The 23,265-nt window shown below is 35.2% G+C and overlaps 1 protein-coding gene across 9 annotated transcripts in view; it reads left to right on the forward strand.

Annotated features, from left to right (window-relative positions):
* ZNF236 (zinc finger protein 236) overlaps nt 1-23,265 on the forward strand; it is a 71,478-nt gene that overhangs the window by 18,971 nt on the left and 29,242 nt on the right. For 8 of the 9 annotated variants that reach the window (XR_001874491.1, XM_017813263.1, XM_017813261.1 and 5 more), the window contains exons 6-16: nt 1,324-1,496; nt 4,155-4,301; nt 6,156-6,227; nt 9,126-9,329; nt 10,452-10,680; nt 12,138-12,410; nt 14,116-14,319; nt 17,990-18,134; nt 18,771-19,031; nt 19,291-19,541; nt 20,209-20,310. Coding sequence is in view for 8 of the 9 variants with exons in the window: in XM_017813263.1 (XP_017668752.1) it covers nt 1,324-1,496; nt 4,155-4,301; nt 6,156-6,227; nt 9,126-9,329; nt 10,452-10,680; nt 12,138-12,410; nt 14,116-14,319; nt 17,990-18,134; nt 18,771-19,031; nt 19,291-19,541; nt 20,209-20,310 (2,061 nt within the window). In the remaining variant the exon portion in view is untranslated. The remainder of the gene's footprint in view (nt 1-1,323; nt 1,497-4,154; nt 4,302-6,155; nt 6,228-9,125; nt 9,330-10,451; nt 10,681-12,137; nt 12,411-14,115; nt 14,320-17,989; nt 18,135-18,770; nt 19,032-19,290; nt 19,542-20,208; nt 20,311-23,265) is intronic. The other variant, XM_017813258.1, reaches the window with a different exon arrangement.

Genomic DNA, 23,265 nt, shown 5'->3' on the forward strand with positions numbered 1-23,265 from the left:
GTAAGCAGCAGAACAGAAAATATACATTCCTTCAGTGAGTTAAATGCTTGTAATCTATTTCAAAAAATAGCTGCCTTTATTCCAGACAACGTGAATTTAATTAAGAATTAATAAGTGTAAAGTAGATGTAATTACAGCAATATAACTAAAGTCATATAAAAATATTTATTACAGCTGCTTTAATGTACATTATCTTTAGTGCATGGTAGTACTTACTGGTGTAGCAGACATAATGTACAGAATGCTTGTAATGGTTTTGCTAAAGAAATTTGCAAAGGCAGTGTTTTCAAGGTCTTGGAGTTACCTCAGCTAAACTATTTAATTAAAAGGAAAAAAGGGTAATACTGAGTTCATAGCAGAAGTTCCCAGTAGTCAATTAAGACACATTTGTAAGAAACTGAAAGTTATTCTTAGTATCTGTATGTTTAAAATATGTAGCATGGTAATCTGTTTACGCACTTCTCTTATGTTCTGTCACCTACAATTCCTGCGAGTTTTTCGTGCCTAATCTGTGAATGTACAAATAACTGGAAGAATGCGCAACACTGAGATCACCAAAATTGGGAAATTGTGGCAGAGCATTCCTGTAGCAGTATTGCCTAGTTTTTGTTTAATGTTCAATAGCAATATGAGCATTCAGAGTCTTAAAATTATCTTCTGAGTGGGATTGTGTGATATCTCATATAATATTTTATTGCATATTTTCAGTAGATGGTTGTAAAGAGTGAACGGCTGTTAATATTTATTGGGGAGTGGGAACCATAGGCCATCTTCTGCAGTGTTACTGTAAGACTTTTTGAATTTTAAACTAAAGGTTAAATTTTTGATACTTATTTATTATTGTCCATTTACCCTCTGGTCCCTCTGTTTCAGTGGAGATATATGCATTCTATACAGTTTGGTATACAAGAGTGATGTATGTGGGTTTGTTGTTTCTTTTCTTTCAACCCCCTTTTGTTTCCTCCAGTGATTTTGCATAACAGCTTCTGAGATCTTCCAAACCACAAGTCGAGAGAATCCATTCTAAATAATTACTTTGTATAGATTTCCTTCATTTTAACCATTTTAACTGATAATCATCAGCTAGTTCACAAACCTTTTCATAAGGCTACATTGTCATCAGAGTAGGTGCTGAGGTTGATGGCTGAGGTAAACAATTTTCCTTGAAAACCCACTAATAAAATGTATTTGCATGTATGTACAGATGTCTCTAGGCAAGGTTATATTTTAGCTGCTACAATTTTTCTTTTAAATACAGGAAACTGCTAACACTTATTGGAAGCTCCTTATGCTCCTCTTCCTCCTCTTCCCTTTCCCTTGCAGGTGAAAGACCATTCAAATGCAGCGAGTGTGGGAAAGCCTTTAACCAGAAGGGAGCTCTGCAGACTCACATGATCAAGCACACAGGGGAGAAGCCCCACGCCTGTGCCTTTTGTCCCGCAGCCTTTTCCCAGAAGGGCAATCTGCAGTCGCACATACAGCGAGTGCATTCGGAGGTAAATACAATTAATTATGCCTTGGTACTGACATGTCCTGTTTAATTGTTGCTGTTCCTATGCGCTCCAGTGCTGTCTGCAGCCAGTATAGATTTACTGCTGTAGTATAGATTGGAGTTGGCTGGTTTGACCAGCGAGCTTTCCTAAATTGCTTGATCTGAATAAATGTGTACTTAGGAGAAGTAGCAAAACCTTCATTGGCCATTGTGTTTTCAGTACATGGATAGATTAGAAAGTAGTGGGTTTAGGTGTATAAAAATGTACCTGTGTCTGTCCTGGGAGAATGAGGACTAGATTCAGATGAAAGTAAACCAAAAGCATCAAAGCAGAAAATGGTGAAAAATTTCAAGGCCAAACCCACTAACTCCATCGTAGAGCTTACTTGCCATTTGTCTTTGAAGTATATGTCTTGCAGCCTTTTTCAGGAGTTTTTTGGTTACAGGTAGAAGAAAATTGCAGAATAAGATAAAATTTGTTGTCTCAGATCTCTTTATGCCTGTTGTTCTTCTCTGTGATAGACAGGTTTTTAGATTCAGAAGGTACTGCTATGATAAAGTAATGCAATCTTCTGAGCAACATAGGCTGTGCAACTTTGTTCAGTAATTTCCTTACTGACTTTAGTGATTTTTGGTTGGAAATACCCATAGAAAGGGACCTAGTTTTGATTTGTAAGGTATGAAGTAATAGAGGCAGCTTTTTTTGCATTTTTTTTCTTTTTCATGGGTGCAGAATAGCATCTCTGTTCTCACTCTTCCCCTAACTCTGTCCAAGATTTGTGTTCCCGTTTTCCATTTTTGTGTTACAACGGTAGATATTTTGGGGATTTTTTTTTTACTAAGGATTTTTTAGTGTGTTAGTTTCTTCCTTTTAGGATGTGCCTTAGTATATGGATATGTCTTAGTAGTTTGTATTACACTTGGTTATATTAAATCATACAACTTTGAGTCCTGTGTCCAGTTTTGGACCCTTAAATTCAGGAAGGACATTGAGGTGCTGGAGCGAGTCCAGAGAAGGACAATGAAGCATGTGAAGGATCTGGAGCACAGGTCCTATAAGGAGTGCCTGAGGGAGCTGGATTGTTTAGCCTGGAGAAGAAGAGGCTCGGGGGGACCTTATCACTCTCTACAACTACTTGAAAGGAGGTTTTAGCCAGGTGGGGTTGGTCTCTTGTCGCAGGTAGCTAGTGATAGAACAAGGGGACATAACCTCAAGCTGTACCAGGGGAGGTTTAGGTTGGATATTAGGAAGAATTTTGTCACAGAAAGGGTGATTAGGCATTGGAATGGGGTTTCCATTGAAGTCACCATACCTAGAGGTGTTTAAGGAAGACTGAATGTGGCACTTAGTGCCATAGTCTGGTTGACAGGATGGTGTTCGGTCATTAAGGTTAGACTTGAGGATCTCAAAGGTCTTTTCCAACCTGATTGATTCTGTATCTTTGTGTGACTAGTCGTTTTCAGAGTTCACAGCTCCCTGTATGTGATAGCTTTTGCTACATAAAAAAATACATTGATTTCATTGATTACATAATTTACATTTACTTTTTCCAAACCAGATTGTTAGGGATGAAGTAAAAAATATTTTTTACTTTTTTCTCTGTTACTCAGTTTTTCTGTAAGAAAGAAACAAGCTGTGGGATAAGGTGCTTTAAATAAAATTCTACCTCTTGATCACATCCTATGCTTCTGTGGTCCTGAGCCTACATTTTAGCTATGGGTAATTTATTGATTTTTTTTTTTTAATTTTTTTTCTTTCTTGGTCTTGCTGTGTTTTCTTCAAGCATGCATGGAATTCTATGAATTCTTTGTTTTATCCTGAGACAATTACAAAATAACTGGTGATAATGAATTACAGGCTGTTCTCATTTTGTAAGGCTACAACTCTGTTGAGTTGTAGCACTATTTTATTACTTGATGTCTCTTTTTGAAAGTCTTGTTAGCAGGTCAGTGTCAAAAAATACAAAATACCATACTATATTGCAAGTACTTCAGTGTGTTTTCTTTAGAATACTTTGTTGCTCCCTTTATATTGCAAGTCCTGCACTGGCTATTACTGCTGTGATAGACTGAGAAGGGGAAGTGAGGAAGGTTGAACTCTGCAAATTTAGCTGTTTTAATTACCTTAACGCCTTGGTCTGAAAGTCCCAAACAAATTGCTGCTGGTCACTTTCTTATTCTGTGTGTTTTAATTCAGTTCAAACTACATATTAAACTTCCCTACCCTTCGCTGTGTTGCTTTTATCTGCATTTTTTTGTCTTTGTATTTCAGAAGGACCTTTTGTGTTATGTACGATGTTTCATCTTCTGACACATCTTAATTGATAAAGTTGCATTTCAGTTTTGCTTCTAAGTGTGGAACAGTAGGAAATTGTAAAGAGGGAAAAGTCTGCAGTATCATTTGCCAGATGACATTTGTTGTGCTGTCTGGTGCTTCCCAACGTTGAGAAGTGGTAATAGGCAGTTATAGTCATGCACGTAGATTACAGTTGATTTGATATCCAAGATATACCAGATTAATTTCATCAGTAACTTGAAAAAATTAACCATTTTACTCTCATAATCCCACAGTATATTTGTTATATGGATAAATAATGAAACTTATACTTGGTAAATGCGGGGGAAAATTACTTAAATTTTTTGTGTTTTTTTTTTCTTTAAGGTGAAGAATGGCCCTACATACAACTGTACAGAATGTAGCTGTGTCTTCAAAAGCTTGGGTAGTTTAAATACACATATCAGCAAGATGCACATGGGTGGTCAACAGACTTCTGCGAGTGCTTCAACAGATGTATCTCATGTTACAGCAGTAAGTTTTGTTTGGTATATTTTGAAAATGCCTTTGAGAGTTTAATCAGGTCTATATCTTAATTCTGGTAATTCTTTGGATAGGTTAGAACTTCTCGACCTGTAGCTTCTTTTGTCTTTGTCATGTTTTGTGTGATTTCTGGTATTAATTTTCAGGATTAAATGTTGGGAAAATGTAAATTGGCAAAGTATATGCAAAAAAGGATTTACAATTTGAGGATTTGGTTGAAAATACAGCAGTTCAATTCTAAAACTAAGTAAAATATAATTCTGGTCCTTACAGATTATGTTAGCCTCCCAGATAATATAAACTAATGGGGAAGTTTAAATGTAACAGTGAAATTTAGAACTATTGAAATAATGTATTAGTTGCCACACATTTTCAGAAATTGTTTATATAAATCTAGTCCATATAAATACATAGTGGATCCTTCTGTGTGTTTCCAGTAATTTGTTTTGAATGTTAGCTTCTTACATGGCAGATTATAAAGCAAAACTATAGCTTTATTGGAAGTACTGAATGTTTTTCTTTCTTTACCCAGATACAACTAAAATTCAGAAAATGCTTCTGATTTCAGAAGACTATTCTATTTTTTGAGCCAGTGCATATTTAATTTATCATAGTACTCTTTTTTTCTTTGAATAGAACTACCTTTTCTACCTTTATTCCACTTTGTTTTGCTTAATTCCCAACTTTAATGTTCAATGGGTCACAGAGTGACCAGTCTTCGGAGAGTTAAAATTTGAAGTCTCAACTTCATTATGCAGCTGTATCTTGTTGAAAACAACTGTCTAGTAATGTTGTTTGGAGCACCATTTTTTTAGATGCCATTTCCTTCTTCATGTTAATTCATTAAATAAGGCTAATGTGGCCTATTTGCTTGCAAATACTTATATTCTCTGTGTCTTTTTGTGCATTTCTGCATTCACAAGCCTAATCTTAAAAGCAGGATGGTAGAGAATTTCTTTATACTACCTCATGTTTGTTTTCCCTGGCTAGCTGTGTTCTTATTGTTTTGTTTTGCTTAAATATTTTGCATTTACCTAGCATATTGATATTACAGCAGTGTGTTGTTATCTTTGCTGCATGCATACTTCTCTGCTTCCGTGAAACAGTATGGCAGATACGCCTCCATGCAATAATATAAGCAGAGAGAGAAGGGAGAAAAAGTCTCTCTCTAAAAAGAGATGTCAAGAAGTTTAACAAGGGAGAGCAGAGATAATAAATGATGTGGCAGTTGCATATCAGGGAGCATTATGCTTTTTATGTGCAACTTCTTATCTGAAACTGCAGATACCTAATTATTTGTATTTTTTTATTGCTTTAGAAAGCTGACACATTATTAGGTTAGCACTAGCATTCTTTGATTAGAACTGGCCTTCATTCTGCTCAAAACTTGCAGAGCTGCTTTAACAGCAAATCTCCAGTATAATTATTCTATTCTGAAGTTTGCAATAGGCTCTGTCATCCCTTGTTATGTACCTGGGGATAGGCAATGATTTTGTCCTTATTAAGTACACATTCCAAAAGCTGAAGTTTCCTGAAAAGCTGTGCTACCAAAGAATGCACTCTTGTGTGGTACATGAGTACATCTTGTAAATTATGGTTACTGTAAGGCTGTTATTTTTCTTTTTCTGGATCAGTGCTTATAGCTAAGGTATTGGTTTCTGTAACTTGTGTTTATTTAATGTATATAAACTATGAAGCAGTGATGGTGATTTTGTGTACTTTTGTTTCTCTATCTCAGTTCATTTTTCTGGGAAAATGAACTGTACCACTTTTCTGCATTGTATTAGTCATGTTTTTCTTCTTTTTGACAAAGGTTTAAAATACTTTATTTTCATTTCTTTGTAGGACCCTGTCACCCAGCCTTTAACAACATCCCCTGCTAATCTTTTGCAACCTGTTGATAACAAATGGAAGAATGTAAGTGTAAAGTTTTTGTCACATTTGTGTGTCAAGACTAGAAGTGGGAGAAACTTTACAGAATTCTGTAAATTTTCATTTAACTGGTGAAAAATGATATGCAGTGATCCTCTATGATAAGTTGACCAGCTAACATGTGAAGAGAAGCTCTTTAGTGAATGCACCTGGTTATGTAGAGACAGAATAGGCCTTGAATGGATTGTATTCCCTCATTTGTTTACACAGTCATGATTTTGCATATAATTCTGTTCAGTAGCTCTTCAAAATAGAGCCGAACGCTCTTCTGTATAAAAGGACCAGAAGCAAGTAAGGACTCTTAAAAATATTGGATTGTCCTACCCCTCTGCCTTTACTTTGCGTGGATACCATGGTTTGGGTTAGAGGAAAGGAGTTGTGTTCATAATGGTTGAGCTGGTTGGAATTTGGACAGCGGTGGAACTGTGGGGTTCAGGACGAGCTGTGGAGCTGGGGTAGGAGGATGCAGGACTGACTTTTTGGAACCCCATAGCAAATAGCTGTGATGCACAGGCAGGTCTGTATGTGCCAGTCTCACTGAGAATGCTGGCATGTTTTTTTGCAGCTATCTAGCATCTTGTTTGTCACCTATTGATTGCGGCGTGGTATCTTAGTGACAGACATCTGACTTACAGTCTCCCTTTCCCCAGTTCAGCTACTGATTATCTTCTGATGTGCTAGAATCCATGAAACCAAGAACTAGGAAATATGGCATTACTGCTTTAAAGTCATTATAAACAGTCCACTCACTTTCTTTTTATCTTTTACTGTAAATTCATTATTCCAGGACCACTTAACTTAGGGCTGGACAGAACTGATGTGAACTAATTGGTTACAAATATTTGTTGTATTAAATAATTATACTATTTCCTTGTGAGATTTTAAAAATATTGAAATAGCTTTCCTTCAAAAGTTTAAGTAATTTTTTCTTTTTTTTTTTTTAATCAGTTGAAATTAAATTTCAAAAGTCTTGCATGGTCTCCTGCATTTCTCCAGGTGGGAATTAGGCCCTTGTGTCATATTCTCTGGTTCCCTGTACTTGATGGAGCGTGCAAGGTTTTTTCCTAGTGTGAGGTATGAGTTGGAAGCAGTAGATCCCATTGCCTCCTCCTCCCAGAATTGCCTGAAATTGCCAGGCATCTTTCCAACCACTCTGTTCCCAACCTGTGGCAGTACATGGGGTTCTTGTGACCCAAGTGCAGGACCCAGCACTTGGCCTTGTTAAACCTCGTACAACTGGCCTCTGCACATCGATCTGGCCTGTCCAGATCCACTGTTGTCTATTCTCTGTATTTCCTTCTGCAATTTTTGCTGTTTTCACTTGCTTGTTTCTATTGTTCACTATCATGAACTGTCTTCAGTAATACAGGGGAAATCAAAACCATCAAAATTCTTAAAACATGCTATGACATATTTTATTATTGAAGAGATTCAAGGTACATTAGCTACCCTGCCCAACAGATAAAATACTTCAGGGTGACTTGATCTGCTGTTTTGAAGAAGAAGGAAAAATCTATAATCTCATTAATAGAGAAAAGAAAAATAATTTTGAGGATTGAGGCTAGACAAATTGACACTTTGAAATAAAGTGTGGAATTTTAGTGTGGATAGTTTACTATTGGAGCCACATGTTAAAGTTGAATGGTAACAGAAAAAGTTACCACAGTAAAGTGCTTGATTTAAAGAACTGCTCTAATTTTTGTGCAGTTACTATACTTGAAGGAGTAATTCACTCAGAGCAGTCAAGTGGTCTGTGTTACACAGCAGATCAGACAAACCAAGGGTCATCAAAAGATCCACTATTCCAGTTGAACAACTCTGGAATTATGGAGCAGTAATAAAACACTTCATTTTCTATTCTGTCTTTAAAATGGGGTGTTAAAATGAGACCTAGAAAGGGTCTTCTGAAGCTTTTTATAATGAACAGCATATCTTAATAATAATGGTAAAAAACTTCATATGTGTGCATATGTGTATATTATTATTCAAAAAAGGTAACCTCTATGAGATTGTATATAAACTGCTGTATAATACACAGAACACACTGGCTAAATACATATAATGCTGTAATTTTCATGTTGAAGATGTTGTTGAGCAGTTCCTTCATTAACAATTATTTTTTCTCTTGTTACAAGGAAGAGAAGTTTAGAAATGAAGGTGAAAAAGAGTCTTTATTTCCTATTTAAAAAATAAATACCAAGGCTTTATATCACTTTTTTTTCTTCATATTTTTTGCTAAGGTAGCCTAAGATACAATTATCAAATCAAAGCTTAAGAAATTACATTTTTAAACTTCAGGTTTATGTAGTATTTTTACAGAGCCTGATGCCTATTTAAATGTTCAGAGTATAAAGAGATTCTTCTAAAGCTAAGAGGTTTTGAAGGTTGAAAGTTGAAGGGGAACAGTTGGTAGCTTGTTCTGAAAGGTTTTGATTTCATATAGAAAAAATCCCAACTAATAGAAGGTTATTTTTTTCCAAAGGACCTGCTTGAGATAAATGTGAACTTTGAAAAGACAACCATGTCAGTGCTGTTTATTTGTTTTGGAATTACTTTTCATGTGGCCTCTACATGTGGAATTCTGTAATTGATGCATGTGTTTTGTAAGCTGGTTGAAGGTTTAGTAGTTTAATAAATTTAATTAAAGCTGTGAGCTTACAATTTAAAGTTTGATAAGGACTCCAAAAAAGAGATATACAGAAGCAATTCTTTAGTGGAGTGAGCAAACCTTGAATGACAGCTCTGTATAATCCTTATGTCTTATACAAAGAGACGTCTTTGTAGTGGACAGTTAACAAACATTTCAGATAAGGGACCTGGACAGGTGAGTTCATAATATATACTTTTCATCTTCCTTTACAAGTGTACTGCTGTATATTTCAGGCCACACATTTTCGGTCTCCACTTCTTCAACAGACAGAAAACCAGGTGTCTCCAGCTGCTGCTCACCAGGGTCAGCAGGCTGTCACTGATGTCATTCAGCAGCTCCTTGAGTTATCAGAACCAGGTCCTGTAGAAAATAACCAACCTCAACAACCTGGTCAACAGCTCAACATTGCGGTGGGAATCAGTAGAGATATTTTGCAGGTAAGAGCTCAGTGTGAGAATAGCTTTACACTTCAGTGGTTTCTTTCTCATATTGTAGTGAAAATGATTCTGAGTATTTTCAATTATAGCATTCCTTATGTATTTCTAAATCATTTATCAGTAAAGAAAAAAGTGTAAGGATCTACTGAGTGGGTATGGAATGCACCAAGATACCTTTTTGTATAATAATGCAAAAGAAGGGTTATAAAAATTGATTATATGGCCTAGAAGAAAGCTTTAAGTGTACACACCCATACATGAATATTTTTATTGATCACTTTAGCTTTTTTTCCTGTTGCCTGGAAGCAGCTTGTGGCATGTCCTTAGGTAATGCTATGCTTAAATTATGATGACATTTAAGAGGGGAAAAATATTTTTATCTGGCTGAAAAATGAGAATGTATACATTGCCTTTACCCTTTCTAATTAATAAGGGCTATTTGACTATTTCCTATTTGTGCAAGAAATTTTTTTCCGAGGTCAGTTTTTCCTAAACTATTAGATTCTGTCCTTGATATATCTGGCAGTAGGAGACAGTATGTAACAGAAGAGAGGCAGGGTGGTGAATCAGCTATGTGTGCTTGTTGTGCAGCCTGCACCACGTAAAGGCACAAGCAGAATGGGACCGGGCAGAGAATAATATTCTTTAATATTAGCTGTAGCCTGCTAACCTTGAAGATATCTTTTTATCTCTAACCTTTTAAGTACCATTTAAATTTCTTTTTGGAAGACCCAAATATTACATGTAGCTATGTGCGGGTTCACCATGTTACCTGTGCTGAGTTCTGTAATGTCTGGAGTGTGTTGTGTAGTTGCAGAAAATAATGTGATACATAACTATTATCCTGATAGCTATTTAAACAAAAAATGTTGTTTCCTAAAAGGCAGCTGTCGGCAAATGAATAACTGCTGGAAATGCAACTTAAAATCTTAACAGAAAATCAGAAGTCAGTGTTGTGTAATAATGTGTAGGTTTGAAATCTAGCTGAAATTCTGTGAGAATGAGACTTCTAATTGTTTTAAATATATTTTCATTATATCTTCCAAGTAGTTGTTTGAGAAAAGTTGGGGTAACTGTGGAATGTTTCTTTCTTAATCTAGAAGTTTTTTTGTTCTTTTTTAGCAAGCGTTAGAGAACAGTGGGTTGTCTTCAATTCCTGTCTCTGCACATTCTACTGACTGCAGCCAGGCTAAGACTGCTGGACCCCAGGATCAGAACCCAGATGTCCCAACTCTCTCAAATCATCAAGCTGATTCTAATAATGCAGAACAAGATAAGGAGCAAGAGAGTACAGATAAACAAGATAAAAAAGAAAAAAAGTTTATTAAGAAAAAATCACCATTTTTGCCTGGTAATGTTGCCACTGCTTTCTACTTGTGCTGTAAAGACTGTAGTATTTATGTTTATGGCTTTATAAAGGTATTCTCCAAAATGTGTTGTGGATCAGTGATGAACTTTATTGCTCTTATCTCAAACACAGTGTAAGATATGAACAATAGTATCTATAACAGATTATATAAGCAATAATGCTTCATGTCACCTGTCTCTGGAATAACAGTACTGATGTGATATTTTCACCATAAATGTGTGTTGATATTCTGCTTCCCTACTGTGTTGTGTTTGTGCAAGCCTGGGTTTTGTCTATGTGTGCTTAAATGCAATTTCATTTTCAAGATTGCTCAAGCTTTATGGCTGCTAGAAGTTCGTTCCAAGTAAAGCCATCATACTTTAGTGGCTTGCCTGGTAGAGACAGCACTACAAGAAGCCATTGAGCTCTGTTTGTAGTATCTTCATAGATACACTGATGTTGCTTTTTCTTTTGCGAGGGACAAGGGATGCGGAAATTGATCCAGAGTCAAAAATTCAGCTTGTTCAGCCTAACTGTGGTAAAAATCAACATTAACGCTTTCCTCTGGTAATAAGTATTTTGTTGCTTGTGTATAACCTTAATAACTCTCTAGCTCTGGCTGCAAATAAAAAAGTCACTGCTGTACAGTCAAACACTTTGACAGGTCAAAACCTTTGTTTTTTGATAAAGTATTATGACCTCAGTGTATTGACATGGTTTACAGGAAAAAAACCACTATGTAAACAGATTTAAATGAGCAATTATCGGATATTGAACAACATATATAAATAAAGAACTCTTGATAGGATTTAGAAGGGTTTTTTTGTTTGGTTTTTTTTGTTGTTGTTGTTGTGAAAAAGCATCCTGTTGCCTTAGGATAGAGCTTAGGGTTCTTGGATCATAAAACAGCTTTTGTGAAAAAAAACCCTAGCCTTAAATTTTAAATCTATCAGAAGGGCTTGTTGTGCAATTTTTATTCCTTTAGAAGATTGCAAAAGGTAATTTAAGTCTGAATTTGCAGAAGAGAGGGTTGTGCTAAGTATCTCCTCCAGTTAGATAAGTGTTTAGTACTTAAAATAATTTTGTGTGGTTATGGTTGAAGACTTAGTCATTGTTGGATAATTTTCTTAGATATAGTATTTGTAAGTTAACTGGTATATTATGTTGCATTGCAACTACATTCTACATTTTTAAGCGGCATAGAAACTGCATTGTTTGAATTTCAAGAGGAATATCTTGGGTTTTGTTTTTGTCATTCCAGCCCATCACCAGTTTTGTGAAGCAGAATGTATCTGATAGAGAAGTTAGTCATCTACAAACTGTGTTGTGATGGCATCTATTTCACAAAACGTTTTGTTTGTGTAGTTTAATTGCTTTGTATAATGATGTCAATATAGTGGGATTTTTGAAGAATTGTTAAAAGGTTTAAAGCACATTCATTTTGATATTCCTTATTTTAGGTTCTATACGTGAAGAAAATGGAATAAGGTGGCATGTTTGTCCATATTGCTCTAAAGAATTTAAAAAACCAAGTGATCTAGTGCGCCACATTCGCATTCATACCCACGAGAAGCCATTCAAGTGTCCCCAGTGTTTCCGCGCCTTTGCAGTTAAGAGTACTCTAACAGCGCACATAAAAACACACACTGGCATCAAAGCTTTCAAGTGCCAATTTTGTATGAAAAGCTTTTCCACCTCAGGGAGTTTAAAAGTTCACATTCGTCTACATACAGGTAAGGATTCAAAATTGCTTTTCTTATTTTCTATGATGTGGGTGAAACCTTGAATGAAAAAAGACAATGTGAAATGTGTAAGTTATAGACATGTCTATCTTGTCATTGTTATCTATCAGAGAATGTATAATTTTTAGTGTCTTATATGATGAGTAATTTTTTGTCATAACTCTCTAGTGTTTCATGTCTTTGAGACTTTGGTCTCTTACAAAAGCCATTTGGTTTTCTGATGATGAGTCAACTGTTGTTCCTTTTTAATATCACTACTGTGAGTGTATTTAGTTGTGCTTTTTAAAGAGTCATCGTCTTTCATATTTACTCTGTGTTTTCCCTCCCCTTCCCTACACTTTTTGATAATTTCACTATGTCGTTCAGGACTCTTTGGTTACTTCCCATTTTATCTTCAACATTGAGGTGTTGCTTGATGTCTTCACCAACTTACCTGTTTTCAGTATCTTACACTGCATATCCTAAACTCCTCTGTTCATATGGTCATCATACACAATGTCCTCAATATCTGTTTTTCTGTGGCTGAACTATTCTCTCCATAGAGAAAAATTAATTTTCTGCATTTGGTGGACAACCTAGTTGTTTTTCACTTTTCTGTTCTTATTCTGCTGAATAATGTTTCAGCAAGATAAGCTCAGAAACGCGCTGCTCTTTCCTTTCATTCCTGTTTATGTAATTACCTTCTGCAAAAGTGTCATTCATTGACAAGGTGCATTTGGTGTTCAATGTGTTTTATAGTTCGATGCATTTAATCCATGAAATATCAATGTTCAGTTCTTCTGCAGAAAGTTTTTCACTGTTTTTTTTTTGTAAACTTGCAAACCAGCAATTTTTCTTCTTGTTTAAAGTTAGCCTTTACTTTATAGAAAAACTCAGACTCATTCAGAGTGGCAGAAACACTATGTGGCTTGGAAAATAGGCAGTCCATTGTTTATGGAACTGCTCTGTGGTTTCATATGATGTACTAGCTACTGTATTTTGAAGTACATTTTTGTACCTTTTCCACCTGTGATTTTATCAAGCTTTCTGTATAATACCTGGTCATGTTTGCTAGCCTTTTTAAGTCACTAGATTTCCCCTTGAACAAAAGCTGAAAGTTGTTCAGCCTTGCCTGTCTCTGTAACTTATTAAGTTCTCCAGTATCCTTTTCAAGGAGAGATTTCTACTGGATTTTGCATTACAGAATTCTTTCTTTGGTATTTCCAGTTGGCATGCTTTTTTGACTGCTGTCAAACAGTGTTGACGTTTTCAGAGGCTGATCTTGAATTTCTTTAATTTTGTCACGACTATTCCTCTGTTTTATCCTATTATATAACACATTTGCCTGTGTGTTTTCTGATTCCTTTTTCTCACAGTTTTTTAAAAGTTTGCTTTGGAAGGACTTTTACCTGGTACCTGCAATTCTTAGGATAGCTTCTGGAACATTTGAAAATTGCTGTCACTTTTGCATCATTCAGTTTTTTGATAACAAACTGATTTAAGTCATTGTGTTTCAATCAGTTAGAAGTTCAGCAATTTAATTGTTACTTTTGATTGGGTTTCATCAACCTGTTTTGAAAACCTATTTAAGAGTAGACACAGTGATAGAAAACAAAAAAGCAAATACAGAAAAGCGAATCGGTATTCTAAAGCTACATTTCTAGATTGATGGAAATAAAATCCCAGACTAATCTTTTTTCTTTTTAATCTTTTGCAGGTGTTAGACCTTTTGCTTGTCCTCATTGTGACAAAAAGTTTAGAACATCGGGCCATCAGAAAACTCATATCACTTCACATTTTAAACATACTGAACTAAGAAAGCTGCGACATCAACGTAAACCTGCAAAAGTTCGAGTAGGAAAGTCGAGTGGTCCAGTACCAGACATTCCTTTGCAAGAGCCCATACTCATAACTGATTTAGGTAAGGAGCAAGTAAATCTGTACTCTCTTGAAATTTGGATTTCACTGGAATATAAAAGTCACAGTTCAATCAAGCAGACATTCAGAGCTTACTCATAAAGGTGCACTTTGAAATAATAAATAATCAGAAACAATCAGGCTTCAGAAAAGTGCCATATTTTATACTTTGCTTGCACTAAAATTAATAAGAAGGATATTTGTTATTTATAATGAATTTGTGTAATCCTTACTGGAAAAAAAAAAGTGCGTTTTTACATTAGGAGAGGAGTTTAATTTAACTACTATTAGGCTGCTGGTATAGAAAAGATGACAGACAGTTCATGACTTAGGTTCTTCTTAACATGATCATGTTTATTACAGATTACAGATATTAGTGAATCAGTGTGTTACATGATTTTAGAGTGTTTGTTATAATTATGACCTCAGCGGAATTACTGGTAATCATTAGTGGTCATATTTCAAAAAGGGCAGAAAAATTCTCAAACCTGCTATGGAGAATTCATACAGTTCCTTTAATTCTGTTGTAGAATAATTGTCACAACATTATGTGAAACCACTTTTTGGAAGAAAGTTAGTTGTTGTACAGCCCAGTTAGTTGTTGTACAGCCCAATCAAGACATTATATTGTTGTCCAGTAGAGGTCAATGTAGGGGGTGAGGCGTTTACTCTTAGTTTGACTTGCCAGTCTGTGAACTCCTGCCTTCTCTGTTGTGTAATCGTCTTTACAGTGGGATCTTATATTGCTAATGTCTTTAGTATATACTGATAAAATCTTTATCACTCTTTAAAAATACTTTTGCTTCCACTGCTTGCAGGAGTTACTGAAAGCAAGAGTAAGGGTTATTTTGGTATCAGATATGAGAAACTTAAATTTTTGGGGCAGAAGCAAAACTTAGCTGACAGCTTCAGACACTCCAATCACACAGTATTTCTTTCTTGAATGAACCCTGGAAACTGCTATAGTGCTTTTCCCTGATTTTAAAGAGCCACACTTCAGTACAATTAACATCTGCACATTGAAAGTCCGGTTTTTGGAAACAGATGAATCTTAACAAGAAATGCTATAAAAATTTTTTTTCTACAGGTGCTGATAACACCTGAACTTCACTGATATTGGAATTTTCAATGTAAAAATAAGAAGTTGTACTATTTGTCTAGAGGGTGTCATGTTGTTTTCAACCCCCAACAATATTTCCATGTTTGTACCCCCCCACTCCACAAAAAAAAAAAAAAATTGAGTTCTTTTAGAGTTGTCAAGAACCTAGTATTGTTGCTCAGTAATAGTGTTAATCTTTGACTGGCATCTTTGTTGATACATATATTGCTTTTTAAAATAGTCTTAATTTTTCTAAAAGCCTATGAAAAAAAGTCTACAAATTCTATCTGTTTCAGTGTTTGTTTCATTTTACTTCAGTAGTTTATGGTACTTAATGATTAGGAAATGCAAAAAAAGTTACTGGAATTTTTTTCAAGGCTTTACTACAGTTCCAAAGATGGAACTAATGGGAGGAAATACACTTCTTTATAAAACATTTCCATTTGGATTTATTTTGCTGACATGCTATGTCCGGAGTAGCACGAGTTTTAACTATTCTAACAGTTCAGAGAAATGTTTCATTTATCTGAGTTGAACAGGTTAAGGAAGTAGTTTGGGAGTGTTTTATTAGAAATCAGTTATTTATATAATATAGTTATTTCTGATTTATTATGTATCTTATTGGAAATTTCTGCAGACTAGAACCATTGTGACCTGGTATACGCTCATAAGTTAGCTATAGTTGATTTAAAGAGTTAATTGAATTATTCCAATCTTGTAAGATCGAAAATAAATTTGAGAGTAAATATTTGTCATATGGAGTTTCTCCTCTTCTGATTGGTAATACTTGTGTCATCTCCTGTATACTACTGCTAATTATCATTAAAGAAGAATGCCAGAAGTAATTTTAAAAGTAGGGGTTTGGGTGTGGATTTGGTGGGTTTTTTTGGTTTGTGGTTTGTGTTTTGGGGGTTGTTGTTGGGATTTTTTGGAGGTGGTTTTGGTTTATTTTGGTAGGAGTTTTCTTAACAGAACATGATTCTACTACACTAACTGAGTTAGTTGGGGAAGGCAAAGCAAGTTTTGGCATTTACGTATATATAAATATATGTATGTATAACATACATGTAAAAACATTTTCAAGTCTGAGAGATATAGTTTTTGGGTTTTATTGTTGCCATCTCTTCTTAAAATTGAGAGAATTCTCTCTCCTTGTCCTCTGCTCTTTTCAATTACATTTGAAACTTAGCAGAAACCATTCAGGCTTTCCTTTATGAATATGAAACATAACAAGCTAGATGAAACAGTCTGAAGAAGGAAAATACAATATAAATGGCTTTTGTGGTGAATATTTAGGACCATTAAGAGATCTCTTTGCATATTTGTTGAAACTTTTCATCATTCCATCAACCATTGTATTATTAGTATTGTGAGGGGTACTTTTGAGTTCACAGTTGTGTGAATGATGATGAGTTGGTTTACTTGAGAAGTCTGCTATTATCCCCATTCTGTCATGATGTTTGGGGTTATACCCTTCTGTTGATTGCTTCTGAGACAGCCTACTGCACTAACATTTCAATGAAACCTAGAATGGTGGGTTGCAGGGGACCTTAAAGATCATCTATTTCCAGTCTCCCTGTAATGGGCAGGGAAACCTTCCACTAGACCAGGCTGATCAACACCTTGTCCAACCTGACCTTGAACACTTCCAGGGATGGGGCATCCACAACTTCCCTAGGCAACCTGTTCCAGTTAATCACTACCCTCACTAACATCTAATCTAAACCTATCCTCCTTCAGCTTAAAGTCATTACCCCCTGTCATATCACTACATGCCCTTTAAAAAAGTCCCTACCCATGTCTCTTGTCCAGCCCTCTTTAGGTACAAAAGGCTGCTGTAAAGTCTCCCTGAAACCTTGTCTTCTCCAGACTGAACAAGTCCAACTCTCTCAGCCAACTGGACATTTAGTAGTGGGAACTTCAAACTGAATTTCCAAAATGACACCTGAGTGACTTCAGGGACCAGTGTGTAAAAAGCATTTGTTTAAAAACATTGGTTTCAGGTTTTGGGGTTATTTTTTTACAATAAGTTTTTGGAGGCACTCAGAGAATTAGCAAAATTGACTGATTAGCTGAAGTAGATGTATAAGTACAACAATTTTTAAGGGACTACTTTTATCCTTTAAGTAAAGTCAGGTAATCATGGTGTTTTATGCTTTCCATAAAATGCATATTATAGTTATAGTATACATCTGGGATACACTGATTAAATATCACTTGGTTAAGGTCAAGGTTGGAAGAAGATATTATTGGATCAGCAGTGAATTCGTATCTGTCAACTTTTTTAAAAGTTAATGCTTATTTTGGACATGGACACTCACTGTAATGAGGTGGACCTCTGGATAAAAGAAGAACTATCAGTAAAATAGCATGTGCAGTGTAGTATATATAGTGCTAAATAGATGTATGCATAATTTTAAATATGTGCTGGAAACATACACAGTCTTTATATTTTTGGATACTCTAAGTTTAATCATGCTTTCTTTGCAAATGCTAGCTCTTCAGACTACTACAGCTTTGGATAACTTTACCAATTAATTTTTCCTTTTTTTTGTGCATGTGTTTATGTGTACAGGTCTTATCCAGCCAATCCCAAGGAATAGCCAGGTCTTCCAAAATTATTTTAATAGTAATTTTGTGAATAATGCAGAGAGACCATACAAGTGTTTTTATTGCCATCGAGCCTATAAAAAATCTTGTCATCTAAAACAACACATCAGGTAAAATAAACACAATGAAGAAAGGAAATGTATGTAATATGAAGTTTATGGAAAAGCATGAAATTTATATAGTATTCACTGAAAAGACTTCTTTTTTCTTACCATCTCTTAAAACAGTGAACCAGTGGTAATTGCTTTTTTTCTGCTAAAGTTGGAGGAAGCTTTGGACTAATTCATATCTGTATGTGGTCCTAGCAATGCAAGTGTTCGGTGTGCAGTTTAGTTTATTAACATTTGGACTGTTTCTTTCCTAAACTGTGTATAGAAAATAGCAAGCATTGCTTGTGAATTCTTGTGGTAGTTTTGTAATTGCATGCTCCAGATTGTCTGCTTTGTATGTAACTCCTGGTTTCGAGAAGGAAAAATTTAGAATGGAGGAGAAGCAGTGGAGGTAACTAATCCAACCTTCCTTTGAAAAGAAAGGGTAGCTTGAAAATGAGATCAAATTGCAGTTTTACAGACAGTGAGCTTTGACATTAAAGTTATTGAAGTTTTAATTTCTGGATTTTCTTAACTGAGGCTTCTTCCATCCATACAACTGTCACCTTAGTTTTGTTTATTTTGCTCATTTTAAAATTTAGTCCTTTAATAACTTTGTAAATCAAACTGTTAAATCTTCTGCTTTCTCTTCAAAAGGTCGCATACTGGTGAAAAGCCATTTAAGTGCTCTCAGTGTGGAAGAGGTTTTGTGTCAGCTGGAGTTCTGAAAGCACATATTAGAACACACACTGGATTGAAAGCTTTCAAGTGTGTTGTTTGCAATGGGGCCTTCACTACTGGTGGTAGCCTTAGGCGCCATATGGGGATCCATAATGATCTTCGACCGTATATGTGTCCGTATTGTCAAAAGACATTCAAAACATCACTAAACTGTAAAAAACACATGAAGACTCATAGGTATGTTTACAATTTTTACATGAATCCTTCAATGTAGTTCAGTAGCTGTTCCTTAAAGATACTTGGAAAGGCAGCTTTGCTCTGTAACAAATGCATATATTTGACTATGGATGTTTATTTATGGGTAGCAAACACATATGTACCTTTTGAAGGTGTAGTAAATTATGGTGTATAATAAAAATAATAATTTTTTCACATAAATAGTTGCGGTAAGTGTCTAACTGAAACCACAACAAGGCTTTCTTACCTTTCTTTGCAGATATGAACTTGCACAGCAACTTCAGCAGAATCAGCAATCCTCTTCAATAGATGATTCTACAGTAGATCAGCAGAGCATTCATGTTTCTACACAGATGCAAGTGGAGATTCAAAGTGATGAGCTACAGCAGTCAGAAGCTGTTGCCACAGATCAGCAGGCTATTTTAGAGTTAGACCAGCAACCAGTAGTAGGCACAGAAGAAGCAGCACTAGAACAACAGTTGGCTGACCAACCTTTAGAGCAAGACGAGGGTGAGTATTTGAAATACAATTAGGTTTATAATGAGGTAAGTTTGCAAGTTCTCAAATAATGGTTTCTTGACAAATTTCAGTCCTTTGGGTTTCAAGACAATGCAAGTAAACAAGTAGAAAAATACGTAGAGTAAAGGCTAGCTACTTAAAGTATATTGTACAATTTCATTCATTGCTGTTTAGGTTTAGTGTTAAAATATAAAAAGATTAAGATTTGGACTCGTTAGTAGTAGCAAACAAAACTACTAAGCTAATATACAGAAAAATAGTACAAAATTTTACCACATCAGCTCTTATTAATAAAAAGCATTTCTGTATAGTCTACTTAGAAAGTAATACTTGTGTTTTGAGGTAAGAGAATATGAAATATTTGATGTACTTATACATAATAGTGAAACAAAGTATTTTGGTTTTGCTTATTTGTTCTTTTTCATGGTGTAATGTTAGCAAGTACAACAGGGGAATATAAGTAAAGTGTGCTATAACCCAAGATTTAAATACCTGTTCAGCCCGTAATTTTTTGCTTATTTTTAATGCAGTGAAAATTCAGTGACTATAAAATATAGGAGGTTGGAAACAACTGAAATATGCAGTTATTTACATCTTCTTGATATTTTTCTCTTTTCTTTTCTCCTCCCACCTTCTCCCCTTCCCTTCCCCATTTCAGATAGATTTGTGACATCCCAGCATGCTTTACAGGAAAACATCACTCAGTTTGAACAACAGGCTATAACACAGCAGCCATTTGATCAACAGGGCTTATCACAAGGTTAGTAATGAATAAAGGTTTTACGAAAGTAATTTTTATAAATCTGACTTTTCAGCATAGCTATGATAAAGCACTTCTAAAGTAAACACCTGCACTCAGAGTAACTGCAATGCAGAGGACTTGCAAAACAATTACTGTTTTGAAGCTATACTTGGTAGAATATTTTGAATACTTAAATATAAATAGATTTTGCTTTTATGAGCCGATGTCTAGTCATTACAGTAGGGGTTTTATAGTCAGGCATTTCATATTCTTTCTTTGATTGTGTTTGAAATTGCTGTGGCAGTTTACACAAATTTCCCCCTAAATATGCATGCTCATAACCTGAAATGATCAGAAACAACGGTAAGATTTGACTGAGTAGCTGTTTGGATTCATTTTGAAAAAGGACAGTGCAAAATATAGTCATGTAAAAAATCATACTTTCAACTCTCCACAGCAGTTTCCTTTTGTATTTTATAGAGCAATGTAAGTAACAAATTAAGAGATTGGAAGCATTTGAAAACTTTTTTTCCCTATAAAAGACAGATAAATGTGTAAGGCTTATGTAGCCTGCAAATAATGAAGAAACGACTACCTTTCTTTGCTTTTCAGAGCTGGATTTCTTGAATTGTTGCTTAGTATGAAGCTACTAATTTTGTTTGGGTTTGTTTTGAGGTTTTTTTGGTGGTTGGGGTTTTTTTGGGGAGGGACAGGGTGGGCACGTGGAGTTCTTTACATGGAGAATGGGTTTTCATTTGTTTTGGTTGGGAAGCATACCTCAGTGGTTGGCCAGCTGATATAGTGTCATTTTAAGTTTTATAGCGTCTTTCGTAAAGACTTAATTGACTTTGGTAAATTGCATGATACTATGAGAAATAGCATAACTTTCTGATTTTAATTCTCTAGGTTGTGCTGCTTTGTATGTAAAGAAAAAAAATTAAAGTCTCCACCTTTATTAAACAAGACTGATCCAGGTCCTCTTAAAATCCTATGATGATTTTCATTGGTTACTTTTTACAGTTTTTCAAATGAATGAAAAGAGACTACAGAAAAAAAGTGCAGCCTTTAGCTCTATGTTAATCTGAAGAGTGGTGGTGGGTTTTGTTTCCTTGTCAGTGGCTCCTTTGAATTTGAAAACCCAATATGTGAACATTGTTTTGTTATCTTATTTAAACTTGAGTTTTTACGTATGTGTATCTTCTCTATTAAATAAATATTGAATGATTTCTTGGGGAGGGCAGAGACTCTTCTAGAACTCACAAAACAATTCTTTCATCGTCAGAAATCCAGGCTGATCATCGGTACATTGTAGAATTGGTACAGAGAATCAGAACATTTGTGGTGTGGGCTTTTTAAAGTCTCGTTTGTATAAGATGTCTCCTATTCTACTTGGAATCTCATCCACAGATTCCCAACTCTTTGAAGTTTCCTTGAAGATCCTGGAGCCCTTCAAAATTTTTGAATTTCAGGTAGGTAAGCATTTGCGCGGATGCATGCGTTAAATTGGTCGACCCTCTCCCTATGTCTGCATCTGTGCTTCATGCTCCTAATTTCTTTTTCCTATCAGCTAGGCAGAACACTAAAGCTTAAAACACTATGTCTTTTTTATCCTTGGTATTTATAGGCTATATTCTTGTTAAAATATTTTGGTTCAGTGTTTATTAATAAAACAATGTAGGAGTTATGAAAGATCTTTGATAGGTTTTTTGATTTCTCTTTTTTATTTTTTTTTTTTAAGAAAAAAAATCTTAGCATTTCAACCAGATGAGACTGATTTCTAGGTCTGCACAGACCTGCCAGAACTTACTCTTTCAGGTTTGTTTGTAATGCTTCTGTTGAATTTCTGGTTTGTTCAGATAGGTTTTCTTCTTGATGTGTTCAGACTTGTAAAGAAGTGCAGATCCTGTGAGGGTGCTGCTGTATCGTAATCTGTGATTCATTTGAGCTAGATTTGAAGACTGAGGAAAAGGACTTGTGTTCTTGGTAGTTTATGTGTTCGGGCATCTTCATTTCAAGACTTTTTAGTGATGTCAGAACAACCAAGTGTATCTTTTATATGAAATTGGTTTGGGGTTATTGAATAATATGTCACCAAATGTGTTTTCATATAAATTACATCATCTTTTCTTCCTTTAAAGTCTCCCTGTAAGCATGGTTGAATGATAATTCAAATAGTAGTGATAGGTGAGTGACCTTAAAGAATTCCAAATGCTTCCAAATGTTATTCTGTAGCCCACAGAAATATACCTTTGCCACCAGACTGCTGTTTTGCTTTCCTAAGAAGTTGATCTGCAATCTTAGGACATTCTGATTTTTCAGTAACTATTTACTCACTGATTCCAGTCAGTACTGTTCAGCTGGTTGCAAAAGTTGCCTAAAAGCAAGCCTGCAGAACATTTAATTGCTAAGCACTGGTCCCAGCTGAAATGCACATGTGCATGTAGATGTTGGTAATGTTAGAATTCGAAGGATCTGTCAGTAAAGATTTGAAGTTTTGTCTAAACTAAAATATTGTATTTGCTATGAGTATCATGCTGTTGTTTTCTCATTCTCATGTGCAAGACACATCTTTCCACTAGTAAACTGATTTCCAGAGTATTCTATTTTGCAATATGTTTTGTTAATATAGAAGACAATTAGGTTGGGTGATGTCCGAAAGCCAAAAAAACCCCAAGCAACGTAAATGATTACTTGTACTGAAAAATACAAAATGCAATTCCACCTTTAGAAGACTTCATAGTCATAGTAAGAGACTCCCCTTATTATACAGAGCCTCAGATGTTCTCTGTTCTTTGAAGATTGATCAAAAGCTTCAGGGAAACAATATATAGCGATAAAAAAAAGAGCAGAAAAAAAGGTTATGAAATTTATTTCTCTCTCAGACTGAATGTCTGATTTTTTGTGTTTGGTGGTGTGGGGTTTTTTAATGCTGTTCTGTAGAAATTTTATGGTCGTAGCAAATGCCTTTGAGCA

The sequence above is a fragment of the Lepidothrix coronata genome, unplaced genomic scaffold (genome assembly GCF_001604755.1).
Source record: "Lepidothrix coronata isolate B3197 unplaced genomic scaffold, Lepidothrix_coronata-1.0 Scaffold40, whole genome shotgun sequence".
NCBI classification, from domain to species: domain Eukaryota; kingdom Metazoa; phylum Chordata; class Aves; order Passeriformes; family Pipridae; genus Lepidothrix; species Lepidothrix coronata.